The sequence below is a fragment of the Sciurus vulgaris genome (assembly GCF_902686455.1).
Source record: "Sciurus vulgaris genome assembly, chromosome: 7".
Classification (NCBI taxonomy): domain Eukaryota; kingdom Metazoa; phylum Chordata; class Mammalia; order Rodentia; family Sciuridae; genus Sciurus; species Sciurus vulgaris.
In genome coordinates, this window is record NC_136467.1 from 10,046,326 (window position 1) to 10,071,471 (window position 25,146).

At 49.2% G+C, this 25,146-nt stretch overlaps 1 protein-coding gene across 2 annotated transcripts in view; it reads right to left on the bottom strand.

Annotated features, from left to right (window-relative positions):
* ZDHHC14 (zDHHC palmitoyltransferase 14) overlaps positions 1-25,146 on the bottom strand; it is a 272,603-nt gene that overhangs the window by 89,761 nt on the left and 157,696 nt on the right. For both annotated transcript variants that reach the window (XM_079146777.1, XM_079146778.1), the window contains exon 2: positions 17,189-17,349. In XM_079146777.1, the coding sequence (XP_079002903.1) occupies positions 17,189-17,349 (161 nt within the window). The remainder of the gene's footprint in view (positions 1-17,188; positions 17,350-25,146) is intronic.

A 25,146-nucleotide genomic window follows, 5' to 3' on the forward strand; every position in this document is an offset into this window, starting at 1 on the left:
ATCCTACGCTTCATTTACTCATTTGCTTACTGTTATGCATTGAAGTTGCTTCCAATTTTTGTACTAAATAATTCTATAATGACCATTTTCATATTTATTTCAGGTTAGCTTTAGTCTTCCTCCCTGGCTCCCTATAAATGCCTATTCTGATTTCCTTTCCTGTTGGACTTCTTCCATCATTTTGTCATTTTGGTTTCAAGCATTCATTTCTAAAACTTGATTCAATGTGGAAAGACAGTTCCTAATTCTCTCTCTACCATCCCCAGTAGTTAGGAGCTTTTCTTCCAAACTCTTTACTGGGCAGAACATTTACCACTGGTCTAGCTCCAAAATAATATTCATGACAATCTGAAGCTTGAAATGGGGAAGAACTGAAGAGCGGATCCATGATGTGAACATGACCTTAACTGAGGATTGGGGAAGTGTCCAGGGAGCAGCAAGTGCCCTCCAGGAGAGCAGAGTGGTTTTGCTCTCCCCAGTGGACAGGGCTGCGCCTGCTGCAGCAGAGTCTTTCCCCTAACATAGGCACCTCGGGGTTGCCAATGCAGCTGCGAATTCAGTGCCAGTCATACCCGGGCAGAGGCGAGGTTTGGCCTGAAGTTTCTCAGTGCATTTCCCAGGCAGCAAAGCTATCTCAGAGAAGACAGCATCAGAGGGGAAGGCAGGTTGACTCACTTGGTACACCTGCTTCAGAAGCCTGCCAAGCAGCCAGGTGCTGGACTGAAACCTACTTGTCACAGGGGACTGGCGTTGCATTGACGGCCAGCCGAATCCTCGTGAGTCACCTCTGCAATCTGCCTCTGCACCTACCATCAGACTCTGGATCCCTTATTGCCAAAATGTGCAAATAGTCATTAAAATATTGATGAAAGAAAACCAACAACCATTTATCACCAGGGAAGAGCAGTCGTCAACTGCTTTTATCTCAGGAGGTGTCAAGGAAGCCAGAGGAAGCCCTCAGTCATCTCCGTGGGTGTGTTTGAGCTGTAACAGTTCTGAAGCAGGATTGGACTTGGCAGAGAGGTGGAGGGACTGGACTGAGCAGCCCTGACTGCAGGGGCCAGATGTTTTATGCTCCTGCGGGCTCCTCCCTCCCTCTGGGCTTGGCTAGGACAGACAGAATTCTATACCAGGAAGGAAGAATCACTGTACCATGTGCTTGAACTTCATCACATTGTTTTTTACCCTCAAAGTTCACCTGGTGATTTTTGCACAAAGCCATCCCAATCATTTCGTCTTAGAGATTTTTGTCTTATAATCACCCTGTGTGCTGTCGAGCAGAAGAATGATCATAATGGCCTGAGATGAGGATCCCACACAGAAGAAATAAAGCCAAGACCACAATTCTGAGTGTTCACTGCAGTAGCCTGAATCCAATCTTCCTTTATTGATGGCCATTGCCTTTCTTATATTAGAAATTCCTCCTCCCCTCAACCTGGGATTCCATTTCTGCACCAAAATGATTTGTTTTCTTTTCCTTTAGACTTGCACATGGCCCTTGATTGGCTGTTCTTGTCCCTACATGGCCCAGAGTTGGGCTCTCTGGTGATCACTGGTTTTAGATAATTTCCTTCTGATAATGCTGAGGTGGGAAATGAATCAAAAACTGGCATCTTCTACAGCAGCAACCAGGAATCAGGGGAAACAAGTGTCCCCAGGCTGAGTAATTATAAGCCTTTTCCTGGACTGTCAGCATCACAGTCAAGGAATTTAGTTCTGAACTGCCCAGTATGGCACCACCAGCCACATGTAGCTCTTAAGAACCCGAAATATGGCTAGTCTGAATGGGGATGTGTTTTAAGTATAAAATTCATACCCAATTTCAAAGGCATGGTACAAAAAAGGAGGATGTAAACTATCTCAACACTCTAAATATCAATCATATTTCAAGTGAAAATACTTTGAATAATTGGGTTCAATACTATATACTATTAAAATTGACTTGATCTGCTCCTTTTTGGGTCTATCATGTTGCTACTGGAAAATTTAACATTACACATGTGACCTGCATTTGTGGCTCACATTACTTGTCTATTGGACAGGCCAGTTTAGGCAATCGGAAACACCAATCGGGATTCACTGGAAATTAGTGGGACATAACTATTCATGTGCTGTTAATTGAGGGGGCCATGGGAAAGGGGGCTCCCTGTGCTCTGCAGTTGGCTGGCACAACCATCCACACCTTGCTCTGTGGTGTGGCAACAACACTAGGAAGACTGAGGTCAGGGCGCACCCACTGACCAGAGGTGTGTCACGAACCCCTGCAGTGCCTGAGGCTGAAGCTCTTTTTAGAGCTAAATTTGCAAACAGTAACAGCCAAGGTCCTGTCCCTCAAATAACATTTTGTCTTTCTCTCATTCTTCAGTCTGACACAATGCTGGACACGCATTCAACTGCTCAGCATGGCCAAAGGTAAAAATCCACTCCAGCCCGACAGTTCAATTTCTATGCATTTGAAGATCACGTGATGAGCCATCGGTGACTCCAATCCTCACAGGGCAAAAGAAAGGGTTCCTCGCCCTCCTGTCAGAACGAACAGGCTTGCCAAGGCTAGCAGTGTGGTGGGCCCTCCAGAGCCACCATCCAGGCCCAGCGCCTTCCTTTCAGGGTCCTGCGCCTCCTCCCTGCCTGGTTTGGCTTCAGTTTGTCCCTCTCCAGCTGCTCTCACCTAGGAACTCTTCCTCTGCTGCCGTGATGTGCGGTGCCTGGCCTGTACCCGGGGTGTCATTTAAACCCTCAGCGACCCGAGTGTGTTCTACGGCCCCTGTTCAAGAGAAGAGGACTCTGACGTGGAGGGCCAAGGCACCCGCTCTGACCACACTGTGAATGCTGGGCTCAGTCCAGGCCCCTGCCTCCAGGTTCCAGGCCCCTCCACATGCAGCCCTGTCTCCCTCTCACCGAGGGACCCTTTGCTCCCCAGTTACTGGACACAGACCCAGCTCCATCTTTAAGCCGAGTCTCCTGTCACCCCACCCTTTGCCTCTTGTCCCGCCCCCCTCCTGAGGAGCCAGAGTGATTCATTCCTGAGGCCCCACTCCTCAGTGAAGGCAGTGTCCCACCCTGTCCCAGCCAGGCCCACGCCTGCCCCATCCTCATCTGGCCGGATCCTCTGCTTCCCTCGCAGCTAAATATTCCCTGTGGGAGTCTCGAGGCCGCTGGAACTGCGCTCCTGTGGCCCCCTTGACCCTGGCTTTCCCATGAAATACGACTCTTCATGCGAATTCCTGACCTCCTTACAACCAAGGCCACTTCTTTCATTCTTTCAAACCTTGCTTGATGGCTTGGACTCCAGACCAGTTCCTGCCCTCTGGGGACAGAATACCATCACCCCGGCCCTGCTTAACCAAACCTGGATACCTGGACCCAGTGAGGCTGGTAAGAGCATGGCTGAGCAGCTGGACAGAGGGCTAAAGGTGAAGTTTGTGGAAGTTACTGATCCCTTCCATGCCTCTGGTTCTCCGGCTACAAAATGAGAATAATAATGGCGCCTGCCTCAGGGGTTGTTGGGAGGATTAGATTAACATGTAACATTAAAACTGTGCCTGGCATACAGTAGGCGCTATTCAGTTGCTAGCTGTTCTTTCTGTCCTGGTTCTGCTTTCGTGCTTGCTGATGTCTGCCTCTAGCAGCTATTATGCAACACTGACCAAAGTCACTAATTATTGCTCTGTTTTCTGTACACACTGCCCATGCCAGCCAGAGGGCTCTGGTTGGGTCTCTTGGTCACTCGTTTCCAGAATAACACCTCCCCTCTCCTCCGCTCTGCCCGCCCCACCCCAGTGTCATCCCCACAGGCAATTCCTGTCCTTCTTGTCTCTTAAAATCCAGCTCCAATTCGCTTTTTCCAGAGAGCTCTCTGTGGTTGATCTCTTCTGATGCTCTCCTGGGTGTATGCCCCTCGGTCCCTCACAAACCCAGCTGACTTCACAGCAGAGGTTCTTCCCGGGGGGACTTTGCCCCCCAGGGCCACTTGGGAATGTTGGGACATGCTTTGATTGTCACAATTCTAGTGGCAGTGAGACCGTTCAACGCCGTACCACAGGCAGGAGGAGCCTCACAGTGAACTACCTGGCAAAGGAGCAGAGGTTCCAAGCCCTTCGCATAGTAATTTGTCCCTGCTGATGTTCCTCTGCTGTTTAACGAAAGCTGTTTGTGGTTTCCCGTGTGTAAGCTAGCCCCCAGCTAGAGTGCCTTTGATCATTCTACGGTACCTAAGATCGTGCCAGGCTTAAAATAAACTGAGGAACTGTTTAGCGATTTTTTTTAAAAACTCAACAACCAGCCAGGAATGTTTTTCACTAAGTGTCTGGGATCTATCATGGCAAGATAAAAAACAATCACATAGATGTTAGAGACATTCTGTGCTCATTGAGAGAAAAATGCAAAAGTCTCTGTCGTTCTTCGAACAAAAGTTTATCTAACTACCGGACAGATGGTGCTGTGGCCAGAGGGGTGGGGGTGGGCATGGGGGTTGTTCAGACCTCCTCCCACCGACATCCGGCCACAGTTCTGCAGGAAACCATTTGCCTCCAGTTTCCCTTTCTTGTTCTTTTCTAAGAACTTGACCTTTGGATGGCATTCACAGGATCAAAATCATATATGACAGCAAAATCCTGTTATCTGCATCTTAGAGAAAATAAGCGCTTTTTTTTTTTTTTTTAAGAAAGAAAATGTCATGGGGAAAAGGCACATCCAAATAATCTGAACTTGATATCAAGTCATTTGAGGCATGAGTGGAAAGAATGAGGACCCTGGAAAGTCACCTTTGCGACTGTCACCTGGCCTGTCAAAGGTCTGTCCTACAAAAATGATAACTGGCAGAGGGGAGAAAGGCCACTGCTCCCACCTGGCACCTCTGCTGGCAGAATTCATGTGCAGGTGTCCTGCTGTGCCCATAGCTCCGAAGGGAGCGGAGAGGGAGCACAAGGGACTGAGCCCTTAACGGACTGACCATGGAGGATGGGCGAGGCCATGGTGGGCAATGCTGGTCCCCAAGGCAGCTCTGAGCTTCCCTTAGATGACTCCACACCAGTTCATTCAGTCCCTGGTGATGTTCCTAAATAAGTTTCTCAAGGAATTTTCCATTCGTGTCACTACAGCTGTATCTTAGAAAACAGACCACGGGAAGGTGACTTACCTGTTGCCAAAGAATCCCCTAGAGACAGGAATCCTGTGGTTGCTCAACTCTCCAGGCTTGAAGACTGTGCCTCTAGGCTTGCAGACTAAGTAAAAGGTAAAGGAGGAACCACTCCAATCTACGGGTTCTCAAAGTGTGGCCTCCAGACCAGCATCATCAAAGTCATCTGGGGCCTTGTTAGACATGCAGCATCTTGGCCCCACCCCAGATCTGATTCAGAACCTCTGCAGGTGGCTCTCCAATCTACATTTTAATAGGCTCCCAGTTGATTCTGATGCACACTCAGATTGATGATCTAATTGAATGGTATGGAATCTGGTCTTGTTAATGAGCAATAATAATAAGCCTGCTTAGACATTTCAAATGATTCCATTGTTTATAACTTCACAATTATATTGGCAGCAATAAAACAACAGCAACAACAACAATATGACCTGCCATTACCATAGTGCCTAGTACCCAGCTACAAGTCAACAAATAAATGTTGAATAAGTGGGCAAATGAATGAACGCACAAATGAAGCTCTCTTTCAAAATTGAAAAAAATGATGAAGTTAAAAAACATTCTCCCCAGTTATTCTTTCAAATGATCCAAAACAAAATAGCCAAGATTAACAAATCTGAGAGATTGCAATAATTATTTAGGTCCAATTGTTTGAACCTACACCTGTGTGGTCCAACACAGTAGCCACTCGTCACATGTGACTACTCTATTGAGCACTTGAAATATGGCTAGTTCACACTGAAAGATAACTGTAAGTACACAACACACACCAGATCTTGGAGATTCAGCACACACCACACACAAAGCATAAAGTATCACATTAGTGCTTTTTATATTACATACACATTGAAATGATGGCATTAAAATTAATCTCATTTATTCCTTTCTTACTTTTTTTGTTCTTTATAGATATACATGAGTGCATTTGGACATATTATACAAACAGAATAAGTATGATTCATTCCAATTAGGATCCCATTCTTGTGGTTGTACATGACGTGGAGTTACACTGGTCATGTATTCATAATGTGAACATAGGAAATTTCATTCTGATTCATTCTATTGTCTTTTCTATTCCCATTCCCCATCTCTTCCCTTCGTTCACCTCTGTGTAGTCCAATGAACTTCTAATCTTCCCCTCCCTTGTTGAAGGTTAGAATAAGACAGAACACTTTGTCTTTGGTTTTTTGAGATTGGTTTATTTCACTTAACATGATAGTCTCCAGTTCCATCCATTTACCAAGAAATACCTTAATTTCATTCTTCTTTATGGCTGAGTAATACTCTATAGTGCATATTTACCACATTTTCTTTATCCATTCATCTGTTGAAGGGCACTTAGGCTGGTTCCACAGTTTAGCTATTATGAATTGAGCTGCTATAAACATTGATGTGGCTGTATCACTGTAGTATGCTGATTTTAAGACCTTTGGGTACAGACTGAGAAGTGGGATAACTGGGTCAAATGGTGGTTTTATCCAAGTTTTCTAAGGAATCTCCACACTGCTTTCCATAGTGGTTGCACCAATTTGTAGTCCCACCAGCAATGTAGGAGTGAACCTTTTCCCCATATCCTTGCCAACAATTATTGTTACTTGTATTCTTGATAATTGCCATTCTGACTGGAGTGAGATGGAATTGATGTAGTTTTGAGTTGCATTTCTCTAATTGCTAGAGATGTTGAACATTTTTTCATATATTTTTGACTATTCTTATTTCTTTTGTGAAGTGTCTGTTCAGTTCCTTTGCCCATTTATTGACTGGGTTATTTTGTGTGTACATGTGTGTGTGTGTGTGTGTGCATGTGTGTGGGTGTTAAGTTTTTTGAGTTCTTTCTATATCCTGGAGATTAATGCTCTATCTGAGGTGCTGGTGGGTAAAGATTTTCTCCCATTCTGTAGGCTCTCTTGTGAAGAGCCTACATTCTTTATTGTTTCCTTTGCTGAGAAGATTTTTAGTTTGATACCATCCCATTTATTGATTCTTGATTCTACTTCTTGCACTTCAGGAGTCTTGTTAAGGAAGTAAGTTCCTAAACCCACATGGTAGAGAGTTGGGCCTACTTTATCTCCTACTAGGTGCAGGGTCTCTGGTCTAATGCCTAGGTCCTTGGTCCACTTTGAGTGAAGTTTCGTACAGGGTGAGAGATAGAGGTTCAATTCATTCTGCTACATATGGATTTCCAGTATTCCCAGCACCATTTGTGAAGAGGCTATCTTTTCTCCAATGTATGTTTATGGTGCCTTTGTCTTGGATGAGATAAATGTATTTGTTGGTATGACTCTGTGACTTCCACTCTGTTCCATTGGTCTTCATGTCAGTTTTGGTGCCAATACCATGCTGTTTTTGTTACTACAGCTCTGTAGTATAATTTAAAGTCTGGTATTGTGATGCCTCCTGCTTCACTCTTCTTGCTAAGAATTGCTTTGACTATTCTGGTTCTCTTAGTTTTCCAAATGAATTTCACTGCTGCTTTTTCTATTTCTTCCTTACTTTTATAATATCATTGCTAGAAAATGTGCAATTAACACACACGACTTGCATTATATTTCCAGTGGGCATGCCTGCCTCTCAGTCTCACTCCAAGTGTGTTACATTTCAGTTCTTTGAGGGTCACAGGTGATTCTAGTCTGTTTTTATTCTATTTATTTTTATTGTGTGCAAAGAACAACTTACCTATTCACTCACTCAGGGACCCCAGACTTCAAGTTTCCATCCTCAAAGAAAATAGAGATTTAAAAAGTACACATTCCAAATTGTGATGGTAAGTACTTTGGCAGGCATCCACGGCACTTCTGTTTTCTCCTGGAGAGTGTTATCTATGATTTCCAAATAAATGAACTTCATTTCTGTCCAGCTATAGAAGCCGAACAGGAGCTTTGGAAGGTAAATTTGGATAAATGGAAATTGTGAGGAGTTTTTTCCTAAGAACCTGGTGGTAGGAAGTGCCCTTGTGGGATGACCCCTGGTCTTCCTGGTCAGCCCACCTGAGCCCTCCCTCTGTCTGGGTACCCTCTAGCCTTGTGTGGGCTGCAAGCGATTCCCAGGGCCACCCACATCCAGCCGTGCCACCCTGCAGAAGCAACTGACTCGTGTTCTTAGGCAGTGATTCTTAACCTCCGAACTTATCTGCAGAAAGTCAATCTACAAGTTCCTCAAGGTACCAAGTCTCCCCTCCAGAAGGGACGGGAGACACAGCCCTCACGGAACGCGGGTCAGCCCCTCCCCTCCGCACAGGGGCTGAGGGCTTGCAGTCACTGGCACCACAGACCCATGTGGAGACCCCACAGATGACACCTCACAGGGTCTGGTGACAACAGAGCACGTGAGCACCCAAGGGACACAGGGCATCTGCGATGACAAGGATCGTGATGACCAAATTCTCCTCAGGCTCCTCGCTCTTCTCAAATAGGCCCTGGCTTTTGGGCTTCTGCATTGTCCAGTGTTAGCAAGAATCCTGTGAAGTCAGCCCCATCCTAGATATCTGGTCCCTCCTGATCTGTCTGACCTGGTTCCTCAGCCCCACCCCAGGGACTATCTGATTGCCTGGCCTGTCATCCACCAGAATCCTATTGGTAGGTTCAGCCAGAATGACGCTTCGCCCTTGACCTTTTCCTTTAGCAATCTTCCATGGACGACCCCACCTTGCTCCTCCCAGGCTTCCTTGTTGTGTCTGGTGTGGGGCCCAGTGTCTCTTGCCTACTGAGAAACCTCACCACACCAGCTGCCATCACCCTCCTGGTCTTCCAGGACAGTCTGGCTTAGCGTTTGAACAAACGCCTCAACCGTTTGAACAATGATGTCTTAGAATGATCAGGGACACGGCGAGTTGTTGTGGGCAGCTGGCTCTCGGCTGAGTCCAGAACCATGAGCCACCGTGTGGGACAGTGGAATGGCTCCCTTTAGTTAGGAACAGGCTCTTGCCAAGAGGTGCTGCATGGCCCACGGCGTCTCTGGTCATCTGGTTACCTATTTCCAGTGCCCAGCGCGGCTGGTCCTCCTCCCCACCAGGCAGCCCCTGCTTGGCCTGCTCTGGCTACTCCCAGTGGCCCCACATCCCTCCTTGCCCGGGTCTCCTTCCTCCATCCTCAATACGTCCTTTGCTTCCTTTCACCCCTGAGTGGCCTCGTGCACACCTTTATATTTGGAATTTAAAAAGCCTCCTGCTTCCCTGGCACACAGAGCCTGTCCACTCCGCCTCCAGGGGATTCTCCCCTGAAAAGCCAGCCTTGCCCCCACTCCTTCAGCACACCCCGCATGCGCTCCTGTGGTCAGATTGCTGTTCCTGAGCCCCTTTTACCCAATACCCTAACCTGCTGACCTGGACGAAGAGTCATTGGCTTCCCTCTAAAACCTTACTGACTGACTGCCTGATTCATTCTCTCGCTCAAAAGAGCTGCTGTTTGATCATCTCCAATTATCCTCACAAGCGTGCCAGTTAAAGCACTAATGATAGTAATATGCAATGAGTTATTTAAATATCTTACTTATTTTGCAGTACTTACACTTTGCTTATTGAATTCACATGGGTGCGCATGTATCTTTGCATTCTAAAATGAACAGAATACGTCATTCCTAATGTTTAAACAGTTGAGCCTGCTAAACAAACTTCTGAAGTATTTTAGTTCCTGCATTTTGCAGTGAAGCAGAGGAGAAAGAAGAATTTACTTTAGAATGATAACATTAGAATAGATCTTTGCCCTTAGCAGGTCTACTTTATAGACACTGAAATTGAGGCCGAGAGAAGTTAACACACTTCTCAAGGTACCAAGGAAGTGCAAAAGGTTGGGATTCAGGCTCAGTCAAATTAGCTACAGATTCTGTGCTCATACCCATACACTTTCTTGATAATACTAACATATATAGTCTTTGAAATCTGTACAGCACTATCTGAAGAGAAGGTCTTTATTAATATGATTATTTTAAACAAGAAACAATAAAGCATAAGATGCCACTCATATCTCAGGTCCTGTGGGAAGGGAGGTTATTAGACCCAGTACACAGATCTGTAGTTAGCTGAACGCCTGAAAATATGGAAGTCTTGAGAATTTAAGAGGAGAGGAAATGGATTTGGACAGTTGAGAAGGATCACTAGGTGGGCAATGGCAGGCCCCAGGGCTCTGCTCCTCAGCCTTCCTGCAGCTACCTGCCATCTTGCTAAGTGCAGGACCTGATCTATAGGTGGACTGAGACCTGAGATCCTGCATTTCTATTGTGCTCCCAGGCACTGTGGATGCTGCTCTTCCACGGACCTTGCTTTGAGTAGCAAGGGTTTAGAGATTCTGTTTTAGAAGAAAACAAAGGAGAAGTACATAGTACCTAGACTTGAGTCAGACCCCAGAGCCAGTGTCCTGAGCCTGTCACTGTTAGCTCCATGTAAGCATGGGGGGGCTTGTCTCTGAGCCTCGGTTTACTCTTCTGTAAAGCAGAGGAGTTGCCCAAGATGATCTCCATGATGGCTGAGGTCTCTTCAAACTGGAATGTTCTGTGACTTGCAGCACTGCCTGGGACCAGCACTCCGGGAGGAAGACAGGTGGGTACAGAGAGCTGTACCATGGGCCATGGAGGAAGCCAAAGCTTCAGTGCCCCTGGGTGGCAAGGGGGGCTCCGATTCCCACCAACGTGCTCCAGAGCGCCTGCGCCTCCTCTGGACCAGGCTCCTGAATTACGGGGTCCCAACTCTCCTGTTCCCGTCATGGCACCTGATCTCTTCCTCCTGTGCCTGCAGGCTTTCTCTCTGCTCTTGAGGCCGACCTCCTCCTGACCCTGGTTCTTGTCTCATCCTTCCCATTTACGGCTCCCGATATGAGAACTGGTTACAACGACAGCACATTTCTATTTCTTAGCAAGGCACATCGACATCGCTCTACGCCCTCACTGTGCTGATTTAACACAGACTCTGCAGGCAGTGACGCTGGTGCCGAGAGGGGGAGAGAGAGGCCTCCCCGTCTGATCGCAGAACCATTAGTGCCTCTCGGGAGGAGCTCATTAGCTCTGTACGCAGGACCATGCATGCGAGTCGAACCTCGACCTTTATTACGAGAGGCATCCGGGGTGGGGATGCTGTGGAAAAACAAAATCTCTGGCTTCCTCCTTCCCTCAGAACCAGACTCTTCAAAATCTTGTGGTATTTCCCCAAATACCACAATTTTGAGTTGTGACATCTGGTTGCCACTTTGCCTGGCTGGGAGTTTTTTAAAAGAGACAATCAAGATTTTTGACATTCTGAGTCTCCCCACCCCCCCACCTCTGTGTGGGCGGCTCACCACCTGCCCTTTCCTGGCATCAGTACATGCTAGATGATTCTAGCACCTTCCTCCAAACAAGGAATCTACTCTTCCTTTTCCTTTCTTCCCTCTTCTGCCCTTCCTTTCCCTGGGATGTTTCTTCCAACACCTTGGTCCCTTCCAGGAGGGATCCAGCGTGGTGGGCTCCCCACTCCTGCTGCCTAAGCTCCTTCACAAACTCTGCAGAACATGCAGACAGCAGCAAGGGTCCCACAGAACGAAAGGCCTCGATCTTCAGGCAGCTCCAAGAGGTAGCCGGGTTGCCTGGCGCCTCCTGCCTGGCCTCCTTCTCTACCCTCTTGGGCCAGGACTTTAGAATCAGGCCTCTGACTGTGGTGCTGACCCAGGGCTCCATGCCTGAGCTGAGCTGATGATGAGGAGAGTCAGCCAGGGGTACAGGGAAGCTGCAGGGTTGGATATACGGCCAGTCGCAGGAAGAGGAACAGCAATGGGGGAAAGAGAGGTGCCCTGCTCCAGTGAGCCCAGAAATCCCCTGTTCAGGGCCTGGTTCCCATGCCAACAGGATGGGGCAGGACTGGGCAGCAGCTCAGGGCACAGGGTGTGAGCGCAGATGGAGCTGAGCTGGACGTCCAGCTCTGGCCAAACCACCCCTGGCAAATCACTTTCTGAGCACTGGCTTCATTATGAATAAAACAGGGACAACAACAGTGTCTGTAGATCACGGGGGCTGCTGGGTGAGTCAAGATAACACAGGGCAAGAGTGTAACGCAGTGCCCACATGAAAGAGTACCCACGGATGTCAGCTGGGAACTCTGTCCTGCCTGCTCACCACCCCCAGGAAGCCAGCCTCCCAGAGACACAGGAAAAGCAGAGAATATTTTAGTTCGTGGGCACAGGTGTCTGGAAGAGAAAGTCCTAAAGCCCCGTAAATGGGAGCTGACATCTCTGGCAAGGGCAGGCAGGAGAGAGAGGGCAGAGAAGGCAGAAAGGAGCCTCAGTATCAGGTGTGGCCCGATTCTGGACCGAGCTCTGGAGACCAGCTGCTGAAATGATCACCGTGAATGTAAACAACACGGAAGACAAATCGTGGAGTTTTGGGAGCACGTAGAAAGATACAAATAGGAACTGGGAACATGGTCAGAAAAGGCCATCTTCTGACAAGAAAGAGCTATCAAAATAGCACCTGCAACACCTGCCCTTTGACTTGCCATGGGGTGGGGTGTCTAACTGCCAGTATGGACAACTACTGTACAGGATCCAAAGTGACCGGACAGGGTCTAGAAGATTTTGACACAGGTGAGTCAAAACAACACACCACTCCTTAGGCAAAACATGAATGAGACCATCAAATCTTAGGGAAAATTTATGGTGAATATTATCAATATAAATAATAAACACAAAATGAAACCAATAATGGCTGAAAAAAATCCAAAACCAAAACACTTGATAGGTAGAAAATTAAATCACCAAGAAAATTTGTTGTGGTAGAAATACTACAGTGATGTGGCCAAATCAAACGTTTCACAATCGCTGAGCTCTGGAGCCAACCTAGGTGCCCTTCTATGGATGAATGGATAAAGAAACCATGGTATCTATACACAACGGGATATTATTTGGTCATAAAGAATAATGAAATATGGCATTTGCTGGTGAATGGATGGAATTGGAGACCATCATCATGCTAAGTGAAATACGCCAGTTCCTAAAAACCAAAGGCCGAAAGTTTTCTCTGAGATGTGAGGTTGACCCACAAGAGGGGATGGACAGTAGAAGTTCAGGGGGTTATTCCAAGGGGAACGAAGGGACAGGAGTGGGGATAGGAAAAGGAAAGACAGTGGAACAAATCTGACATAACTTCCTGAGTACATACACAACCACAGTGAATCCCGCCATTGTGCACAATCACACAATATTAATTTAAAAACTAACTACGGGTAAATGGCAGAAAGATCAATAGAGGGGCAAAACTGGTGCGGGGAAGGGAAGGAGAGGTGCTGGGGTCTGAATTAGAACAAGACAGAGTCCACGCTTGTATAATTATGTCAAAATGGATTCTCCTATCACGTATAACTGAAAAGAACCAATAAAAAAGAAATAATAGTTCTATGAGAAATTTTATGATACCCACTTTCATAATATTTAAAAAAAAAAAAACCTGATCAATTAAAAATCTTGGTTACCGACTTTATGCAGAAAAGAAATTACTCCAATAAAAGTAATTTTAGTTAAATAAAAATGGAAATGGAAATAGTTTAGCTGCAATGGAGAAAACTGATTAAGGTCTTACACTGGCTTAAATAGCATTCTCCTCAGAATCGTATTTCCTTCAACAAAAATTCACCGGTGTCATTAAAATTCCAATTAAAATGCTTCTACCCTTAAACAAAGGCTTGAGATGTCGTTGGGGAAAAAACTCCAGCAAGTCAACCTGACTCCTTCCTGCTGCCACAGGCAACTCCCCAGGAGGACCCGGCGGGGCTGGGGGCTCAGGGTCCAGAGCTCCCAGGATCCGGGAATCTCACCAACAGGCGCCCGTTTCAGAGCTAATTCAGGAGAGAAGCTGGGCTGTTGGGCCTGGGGACTGGCTTGCGTCGTCCCAGAACTGCTGAGCATGACACTCTGATCAGATGTGGGTGGTGGGCAGAGGCAGGGGAGCGAGGAGAGGAAGAGGAGGAGGAGGAGGAGGAGGAAGGTCGGGAGGGCCAGAGGGAAGAGGAGGCTAGGCTCTAGGTGGGGACAGTGGCACTGGGCTGCCTCGTGAAGGAGCAGAGAGGAGGCAGGGACTGCTCAGCTCGAGTCCACCTCGGGTGGGCTTCCACAGGCCGCACTGGCCCAGTCCACCCTCACCCCACAATGGTGGGCCCCTCACGTGGCCTCTGGGTCTCTCTGGCTCGGGGAGCCCTCTGAGCCGCCAGCCTTTCTTTGGGAGCTGAAGGGGCCGGGTTCCCATGCAGCTGGGCCTCCTCCGTGCGGCTCCCGTCCTGGCGCCCTCAGGATCGCGGAGAGCTGGAGGAGCTGCGTGGCCACTAGGCAGCTCTGTCCCCACCTAAGGGAAGCCGAGTGCCTCAGTCCGAGATTTCTGATTCGGCATCTCACCTGCTTTTCTCTGACCCCGAATCTATTGCTGAGTATCTGGTTGTCCCTGATGAAGGGACAAAACGGAGTTTCTGAAACTGAAGTTTCCAGGGGCCTTGTGGACATCCATGCACAAGTCTGCGATCCCAGCAGGGCCTCCCCTGCACCCCTACCGCTGTTCTTCCATGTCTTTTTAGCTGTGACCTAAGTTCTGGAACATTCCTTCAGAAGAAAGAAGGGCAAGGCCCTTCCGACCGGCACAACAGACCCCGAGAGCCCGACTCCTCTGCAGGAGTCTGAGGACGGCAGTGGTGGAGACCTCGCCAAAATCCGATGAACTACCCAGGGCTGCTTCCGAGGGCTACACCGAGCGTTTAGAAGTAAGAGATCTACAACAGATTAGAGTTAATGACCCTGATAACAAAAGGTTTCCAGACCTCATTTTTCATTCTTCCTTCTCTACCCAGGCGCACAACATGAATGTGTTACGATTTCATGGAAACATCGTATTTTCCGACGCCAAGTGGCCCCCTGGAGACCCCCGGGAAGGACCAGAGCCCCGCCGAGACCACGGGGAGCCAGCAGGGATGGGGACCCAGCTCCGCCCCTTACTCCTGTCACACAGCAGTTGGGTTTTATGTTTGTAGAAGGAGAAGAAAGAACTGGTGGGAAGCGGAGACTTGGAAACAGCAACACGGCTTACGGAGCGTCCTCAACGGGCCAGCATTCCTGCTGAGAACCACGCGGGAGGCCAGGTTAGAAAAGGCTGCTGTAGCCTCGTGTCGCACGGCTGGAGAACGGGAGCCAGGATTCCCACCCACTGGCGTGACTCCAGAGCCCCCGCCTGCCCTCTCCCTCGGCTCCTTCGTCCCCTCCTCCTCCCTCCTGTTTTACAGATTTACTGAGGTATGATTTACATACTGCAGCAGTGACCCACTGTGAGTATACAGTTCAGTGAGAGCCTCGGGCTAATTTTAGACCATGTCCATCACCTCAGACTCCCTTATGACAGGGACAGTCTGCCTGTACTCCTAGCCTACCCACATGATACTACTCTGCATTCTAAAGATTTGTCCTTTCTGGACATTTGACATAAGTGGAACACACAGTGTAATCTTTGGCCTCTGGCTTATCTGACTCAGCATGCTGATTTTAAGGTTCATCCATGAACCTTAAAAAAAAAAAGTGTATCAATACTTGCTCATTTTTTATTGCTCAATAGTATTCCATTGTGTAGATATACCACATGTTGACCATCAATTCATCCTTTGATGGACAGCTGGGTTGGGTCCAGTTTTTGACTAGTAGATATAAAGTTGCTGTGGATATTCACGTACAAGTCTTTGTGAGGACAGACATTTTCATTTTTCTTGGATCCTTGCCCAGGAGTGGAGTTGCCAGGTCCTGTGGTAGCTGACTTTTGGAAGGACTTTGAGGAACTATTCTCCAAGGTGGTCATGCCATTTTACATTCCCCCCAGTCCTGTGCCGGGGTTTTAGTGTCTCCAGTTCCTGCCCAGCGTCTGTGGTTATCAGTCCTTTGGATCAGAGCATCCTAGAGGTGCAGAGGGGGCGGTGCCTCATTGTGTTCCGACTTGGGCCCCCTCGGCAGTAGGACCACGAGTGTCTTTCCATGTGCTCACTGACCCTTCGTGCGTCTTCTCTGGACCAATGCTGTCCCTGTTTTAAGTCACTTGTCCATCTCTGTCCCTGGGTCTCTCAGTGTGACTAAAGGCTTGCCGATGTTCTTTTCAAAGATCCGACTTTCGGTCTCATGGGTTCTTTCCTACTGTCCCTCTGCCTTCCAGTTCACTGCTTCCCTCTCGGAGTTCAGTGGCTTCCTGGGGAATGGTCAGACCAGAGTGGACACTTCCCAGCAACAGCCACACTTCCAGACCTGCTTACACTGTAGATAAGGGAACCATGCCAGCTTTGGTGGAGGCTGCAAAGGGAGCTCTGTGGAATGGGAGGGAAACATCTCTGCACATGGTTTTTCAGGCCTTAGCTCTGTGTTCATGCGGAGAGATCGCAGCCCCTCTGCCATCCAGGCCAAACTGACCAGCACGCGACAGCAAAGCCACAGTCACAAGTCAGAACATTTAAGAGCATTAAATAGGAAGAAAAGGCGCTCTTTCTAAACTTAAAAAAATGACTTCCAAAGTTTATTGTGTGAGGAATTAGGATCTGTTTTAATGTCTTCAAAATGAATGGCTGTAGACATTTTAACCTAGGGCTGTAATTTCTAAGGAAAAAGAGCTATTCATCTCAATGTGCGTCACAAGGATCTGGTGTTCTTGTGCCTCAGTAAAGGAAATGCTGGGTCCCAGGCGGGACAGACAGGGCAGCAGGCGGAGAATAACCTTTCCAAGGTTTTTATCAGAACTAGCTAAGTCACAGTGACCGACATGGGAACAGAAGACAGCAACCTACAACTGCAGATCTGTGGTCACTGAGGCTGGTCACCAGAGCAGAACCTGGAGCGTGCTTACTGGGGGACCCTGCAGGTCGCGCCAGCAGCCCTGGACTCCACTCGTGAGCCTCTAGCCTTCTGCCCCCACCTGACGTCCCACCTCCTCCCCAGGTGATGGGCTCATGCCCGACCCTTCCCGGCTGCTCCTCCCATGGCCAGCGCCCTGCCCCTCCTGCATGGGTACCTCGGCTGGGCTGCCCACAGGGCTGGCACAGGAGGAGAGTGACCCAAAACAGCCAAGGGCCTGTGTGATTACCTATTTGTCTTTCCAGGTCAGCGGCTTCATCTGGTGTGGCTCGCGGGAGGACTCCGGGGTCGCTGAAGCTGGTACGAAGCAGGGTCCCCATCACAAAGAAGAAGAGGATGCCCCCAACCACGGGGATGGCAGGGGTGATCTTCACCGCTAGGTACGGACAGCTGCCAACAGGTGGGGGAGGCGGGAGGGGAGGAGAAGAAAGGGAACCAGAGTTAGACACAGTGAGCAGCTCTGTCTTTTAAGAAGCCAGACTTCCTGGGAGGAACGAACTGCTTCCATTGGAGACCAGTCGTGTTGAGCTTTTGCACGCAGGGGACTCTGCTGCTGTCTCTTGTGGACCACCAAACCATCCTTCCCCAGCCATGGCAGCCCACCCTCTGCTCCCCCAGAAGAGCAGCCGGCAGAAGAATGGAGGCGATTCTGCCTCCCCCCGGCTAGCCTCAGACTAGAGCTGGGCAGGTGCACACGTGCCCTGGCTGAGAACATGGCTCTTCATAGGGGTCACCTGGCCTTGGAATTACCTCATAGAGACATCACCTTAGAACCATCTGCACCAGAACCGGCCTTTCCCGCCCGGATCCAACAACTCAGGCACTTTCTGCCAGCACAAGACCTTGAGGACTAAGTTCATTTGCAAAAAGCAAGAAACCATTTTTCAATATTTTGGAGGTTATCTCTCCAAAAGAGGTCAAGGAACTGTGGACGTGAGCCTGCAGGGGAGTCTCTGAAGAAGCTTGAAGGGATTTCCGTGGCTAACTGCACTAATTCCAGAAGGCATTTGAGCTACCAATTGATGAACGATTCTTCTCATTGTTTTTGTGGTTGTTTTTTTTTTTTTTTTTGTACCAGGGATTGAACTCAGGGACACTCAACCAGAGTCACATTCCCAGTCCTTTTTATATTTTAACTTTGAGACGTAGTCTAGCTCAGTCTCTTAGGGCTTCAGTAAGTTGCTGAGACTGGACTTGAACTGGTGATCCTCCTGCTTCAGCCCCCCGAGCCACTGGGATTACAGGCGTGCACCACTGCGCCAGCTGGGCTGTTGGGTTGTTTTTAAGAGGTAGAGTCTTGCTCTATTGCCTAGGTTGTTCTCAGCTTCTGGACTGCAGTCATCCTCCCACCCCAGCCTCCCGGGCAGCTGAGACTACAGGTCTACAGGGTACACTCCCAAATCTGAATTCTATGGGGAGCTGGGAGATGTGCCTCTGGCCAGACTAAAGCCTGTGCCAGGCCAGCCTGGGAACTGGCATCTGGCCTTGGCTGCAGACTGAGGGGTTCAGGAGCTGGGCTGTCTCAGCATCAGGGTCTGGCTCACGGTCATGGCTCCCAGACTTCATGGAGAGGGTGGGAGGCAGACCTGAGAGTCGGCATGAAGCCAAGGGAAGGGAGGTCTCTGCCATGACCATGGTCAGTCTCTTGTCACCACATTAAGTGATGAGGTAGGTATAGAGAAACAGGACGCAGCCTCATGACAGGTCCTTGCAGCTGCCAAGAGCAGGAGGTGCAGGACCTCAGCTCTCTGCTCAGGACTTGGAGGTGGACAGGGGCTCGTTCCTGGAAGCTGTGGGACCAGCACCCACACATGCTCAAACAAGATGGCAAGGGGGGCTGGCACAAGTTGGGGCCCGAGTACCACCAGCCAGGAGCCCCTTTTCTGAGATCACAACAGAAAAGCTGGCCCACCAGCCCTGGGGACATATGTGCTGCTAATTGGACAGTGACTGAACTGAGGCCAGAGGTCTTTGTGTGTCCTCAGCCCTGCAGAAGTCTGGAGATGTCCCATGACCTTAAGAAGGTGGAGAGCGACCCCAATGTGACTAGGTGGACTGCTGTCTCCAGGAGGACCACCCAGAGGCACGAAGCTACGACACCCCATCCTCTCTGTCCCTGCTCCCACACCAACCCCCTTGCAGAAACAGAACAAAGCAAAACCACAGCAGGAATCAACATGGTGGACGGCCAGGTGGGAGGTCCCTCCATAGGACTCAGGGGAGACCAGAACAAACAAAGAGCTGGTGTCCTCACATCAAGGTAACCACCCAACCTCCGACACTGACCGCTTATACTCTCACAGAGCCTCACAGGAAAGAGAATTCACAAAGGAGGGTGACAAGATGAACTCCCTGCAGGAATTAATACTGTCAAAATGGCCATAACCAAAAGTGTTAAACAGATTTAATACAATTCCTATTAAAACCCCAATGACATTCTTCATAGAAATAGAAAAAGCAATCATGAAATTCATTTGGAAAAATTAGAGACCCAAAATAGCCAAAGCAATTCCTAGGAAGAAGAGTGAAGCAAGAGGCATCACAATACCAGACCTTAAACTATACTGCAGAGCCATAGTAACAAAAACAGCATGGTATTGGCACCAAAACTGACATGAAGACCAATGGAACAGAATAGAAGGCACAGAGTCATACCAACAAATACATTTATTTCATCCTAGACAAAGGTGCCATAAACATACATTGGAGAAAAGAAGGTGCTGGGGTAACTGGAAATCCATATGTAACAAAATGAAATTAAACCCCTATCTCACACCTTGCACAAAAATCAACTCAAAGTGGATTGTACAGCAATCATCAAGAAGAAAACAAGCAACCATAAATGTTGGCAAGGATGTGGGATAAAAGGTACACTCCTACATTGTTGATAGGACTGCAAATTGGTGCAACCATTATGGGAAGCAGTGTGGAGATTCCTCAGAAAACTTGGAATGGACCCACCATTTGACCCAGCTATCCCACTCCTTGGCCTATACCCAAAGGACTTAAAATCAGCATACTACAGAGATACAGCCACGTCAATGTTTATAGCAGCTCAATTCACAATAGCCAAACTATGGAACCAACCTAGATGCCCTTCAGCAGATAAATGGATAAAGAAAATGTCATACATATAAACAATGGAATATTACTCAGCCTTAAAGAAGAATGAAATTATGGCATTTGCAAGTAAATAAATGGAACTGAAGAATATCATGCTAAGTGAAGTAAGCCAATCCCCCAAAAAATCAAAGGCTGAATATTTTCTCTGATATGCGGAAGCTCATTCATAATAAGTAGGGGGAGCAGCTAGGAAAGAATAGAGGTACTTTGCATTGGGCAGAGGGGAGTGAAGGGTGGGGGGGCGGTATAGGGGTAGGAAGGGTTGTAGAACTAGTCAGACATGTGATTTCACGACTGTACATCATGTACAACCAGCAGAATGAGAAGTTGTGCTCCACTTAAACGTATGCTGTGTCAAAATGCACTCAACTGTCACGTGTAACCAATTGGAACAACAACAAAGAAGAACTCCCTGCTGTCCTGCAAATGTGTCCCCCAAACTTCACGTGTTAGAAACTTAATCCCTAAAGCAGCAGCGTTGAGAGGAGGGTCTTTAAGAAGGATTAGGTGGCCAGGGCTCAGCTCTCTCCAGTGGATGCTAGTCAACATCATAGGAAGGGGCTCCGTGCTGCAAAAACTGCAAAATCTTGTTCAGCCCTCTCCTGCTCTCTCTTTGTCTCTCCCTCTCTCCCTCTCTCTCTCACCCTCTTGTCTTCTGCACGGGATGACCCAGCACTCAGGCCCTTGCCAGATGTGGGCCCTTGACTTTGGACTTCCCAACCCCAATAACTGTCAGAAATAAATTTCTGCTCTTTTAGTTACCCAGCCTCAGGCATTCCGTTATAGCAGCACAAAATGAACTCCCTCTGAAAAAGTGTTCACTCATGTTGGGAAGTCTCTTTAATCCAGCTGGTACTGCTGTATGTAAAAGGGAATCACTGTTTTCCTTGAGTGTTTCTGGGTAAATACTGACATAATTCTCTTTAACAGTCTTCTGTCCTTTCTAAAACATTTGATTTTATGCTTTTAAGTACTGAAAAGCTTCAAGTTAAACATTGAAGAAAGTGGGGACACCACAATCAGGCAAATAGCACTTAGTTTGTACTCCTGGACCTGTAGAAGAAATCTTTCCTACAACAGAGATCTTTGGGATTTTAAAAGACCGCACCAGACTGTAGTGTGGGCCCAGGCTCCGGGGTCTGGCACAGAACTTGCAATTCAATTTGAGACATGTAGAGAATAGAAAATCTCTCAGGAAATGATCATTTTCCTTTAGAGATTCCATATAAAGTGACAATCAAATCTACTTAATGGTGTGTTGAACTCAGAATCCCAAATGGTGATGGTGCACAGGGCAGCAGGTGGTGGAGACCCTGCCTCTTCAGTCCAAGTCCAGTGCCGATGGGGCACATTCAACCGAGGGCTGGTGACACCAGTCAACGGCTGCCAGTCCAGAGTCTCAACCACTGACTGAGACATCGGCCTGGGGTTGATCTAAAGGGACTCAGACTCCAGGAGCTCATTAAAGGGACTGCATTGTGACATTAGTTTTGTTGCTTTTACTGTCAAGTAAAAAGCAACCTCACACTGTGTATCACAATCAGAAATAAGCATGCCATGTCGGATTTGGTCCGAGCAGTGGGCCAGCGTCAGATTTGCTGACACTGATAATGTGCACCATAGTTTCGTGAGAGGCCCCTCTTGCGAGGACACACACACTGGAGTGTTCCGGAACACAGCCCCATGAGGAAGATACACTCCAGGGAGAGCAAATGGGGTAAATATTCACAGGAGGTGCTGGGTAGAGGGCATATGTATGTCTTTGTACTATTATGATGTTTGCAGCTTTTTTGTAAATTTGAAATTATTTCCAAATAAAAATCAAAAGAAAAAAGGAGAAAGAAACACAAACCATATTGAAAGCATAAAATTAGCATAAAATCTATGGTACAAAACAATAGATTTCCAGTTACATGCATTAGCCCTAACATAAGTACACATACACAAATGTAGGTGGTGTGGTTTAGATGTGAGATATTGTCCCCCAAAGCTCCTGTTAATGCAGGACTCTTCAGAGGTGGAAGGACTGGACTGTGATCACTGTGACCTGATCGTCCCTCCGGGTTTGAATGGACTGACTGGGAGGCACCTGTGGGCGGGTGGAGCGTGGCTGGAAGAGGTGGTCACTGAGGAGGTGCCTGGCAGGGTTCATCCCCTGTGGCACCCTCTCCACACTGTCCCCACCATGAGCTGAGGCGCTTCCCTCCGGGGCCCTTCCACCATGATGGGCTGCCTCACCTCAGGTCCAGAGCAAGGAGTTGGCCACCCACAAACTGAGACCTCGGAAACCAGGAGCCAGAATCAGCTTTTCCTCCTCTAAGTTGTTCTTGTCAGGTATTTTGGTCACAGTGATACAAAAACTGACTAACCCAGGAGGAAGAATAATTTTAAAGGCCAAGAAAATGATTTGTATAAAAGAGAATGTTCCAGAAAAATTCACAACTGCACATGATTTGAATACTGGCAGAGAATAAAACAGGCCTGTGTCTTTTCTCTTTCTCGTTATTAATGAATGGGCACAGCGGTGAGCCATCCTTGGCGGCTGGAGAGGTGAGCCGGGCAGAGCCGTTGACAGGATGCGCTCCCTGCAGGGGTGCAGAGTTGAGAGCTCTCGTCTCCATTGTGCCTCCAAGGGTAGATACTCCGGAACGGCCAGAGGCCTCTCGTGAAGGAGGCTTAGCAGGTCTCAGATTTTGGCATGTGTGTTTTTCCCTTTGGGGTCTGAAAGCTACCTTGGCTGACCTCAAAGCCTGCCTGTGCCAAGTCACAGAAGCGGCCTCCCTAGAGCCCGTGGTGCTGACGAGCCCCCCACAGGCTGAACTGTTCCTTGCCGGGGATGCACGTCAGGCAGGCCTGCAGTCTTCAACGGCTGCCCTGCTAATGGCCGCCCTGCTAATGGCCGTGATGATGCTCCATGCTCCGGAGGCCTTCCATCGCCTCCCCTGGAGAAGGTCGACACTCAGCAATTAGAGATCAATGGCTTTAACTAAGCTTTCTGCCCCCCGCACATTTTCACCCCAGAGACAATGCCTTGTGGCTGAAGTTATTCGCCCTTGAGCACACCTTCATTTATTCAGTCCTGCTCCGGGAAAGTGGGAGAGGAAGCGCAGAGGTGACCTGCCAGGGGTTCTCAGTGCGGCTGGCTGTTGACGGGGAGGAACAGGGGCAGAGTCCAGACAGACTGCTCTGTCTCCCTTGTGAGCCTGCTCCTGCGCCTGCCTGTGCGGAGACTTGGCCGGGCCTCAGGACCCCTCTGATCATAACGCGAAGGTCCAGGAGGTCCTCCAGCCCCTCAAGCAGCAGACGTGCCAATCAATAAAAGTGCCATCATAATGAGAACTTCTAGTGCAGCCCCTCCATTCCCCAGCTGGCCAGCTGCAGCTCCGGGCCCCTGGGTGACTGGAGAAGAAGAAAGCAGATGGCCTGGACAGGGAGGCAGGGAAGTCCGGATTGGAACAGTTCTGTCACAAGGTGACCGTGCGCTCTGGCCTCCCAGATGTTTAGAACTGAATTTCCCTAATGCGCATCTGTGAGTTTTCCAGAAGCCCTGCTGGGCCTGAGTTCACGCCTGTCTCCTTCCTCCAGCGGGGCAGCCTTGGCCTGCTGGGCCTTCCACGCCTGTCCTCCCGGCAGCTCTCCCCCGTCTTCTGGCACTGAGGATGGCAGAACAGCCTCCCCATCACTCTGCCTGCCCCAGAACCCTCTTCGATCCTGCTGTCACTTCCAAAGCCAGGTCACACGCCACCTGCTGCAGCTCCCTCCTCCTCGCCCTCTCCTCCGCCCCCCTTTCCACACACAGAATGGCCGCATGCACCCCCAGCCCCCGACCTTGCACGCCCTCTGGCCCTGCCTCCCTGCTCCTGCGTCTTGACGCCCTCACCCCACTGAGCGTGCCCAGGCTCCCCTGCGACCACGCTGGGCTGGCATCACCTCCTGTGACGACTGTGGGCAGTCTTGCCTCCCCACAGGCAGAAGTGGGCCCTTCCTTCTCTGAACGCCCGGACAGGCCACTGTCCCCGCCCGCCCCGCCCACCGCTGGTACTTGGGTACTTGTGGCTGTCTGTGGATGTGCTGCACAGACCCCACAGGGTTGAAAGTCCCCGGGTGAGAATGCTCGCAGTTCCTCTCTGCGTACCCCATAGCACCCAGCAGGTGCCTCACACGTGCATGATCGACAAGCATCTGCTGAGTAACTGAATACGATCCATTTAATGAACTGTACGGTGACTCAGAAAATAAGAAGAGGGTTGGCCATTCGCTTGACATTAGCAGTGTCCCTTGTACCTGGAAGCTCTCTCCTCTTCAGAGCCAGCTGGGGCTAGTGGCTTCCTTCACCTGGATGCAGGGCCCGTGTCGCTTCCATGAAGCTTCCTCAGTGGAGGCTAGGGGAGGTCTTCCTGGGCTCGGGGCTGCGAGCACCAGGGGATGCTGCGGTAGCATGCACGAGACCTCTGAGACCCTCGCCTCTGAAGTTCTGGCAGATGAAGCACCTTACGTGGGTGCAGCTGTGTGCATTACTAGGTGCTTGGTGACATTTCCTTCTTCTATCGGCTTCCGTCTCGGCCAGCCCTCAGGAGCTGCAGCTCTGGAAGCAGCATGGAGAATCTGGAGCCCCAGCTCGGACCACTGGGAGCCGGTTCCTTGGCCTTTCTGAGCAGAGGTGGGTGGGGTGGCAATTCCGAGAGCCATCTGTGATGGGGAGGGCTTCTCCCCGAGGCCTGGCTTGCACACGGGAGGGGACACAGCCGCCAGAGACACAGACTCCAAATGGAGGCCTATTTCTGTCTCAAGAATCGTGACCTACATAGGAGTCGGGGCCTCGGGCTTCTTGCCTTCCTAAAGCTCAATCGGAAACTGACAGGAGGGAGAAAATAAGAATCCGAAAGCATGTGTTTTCAGGGCATGAAAGAAATTAGCTAATTTAGCACCAGACCAAACAAACGCTGGGACACGAGGCTCCCTCACAAAGCCCGCCTCCCACCCCACCCCACGGCACAGCCCTGTGACTTGGAAACCGGGGTCAAACACCGGTATGCAAACCGGAGGCCCGTACATTTCAGGGAA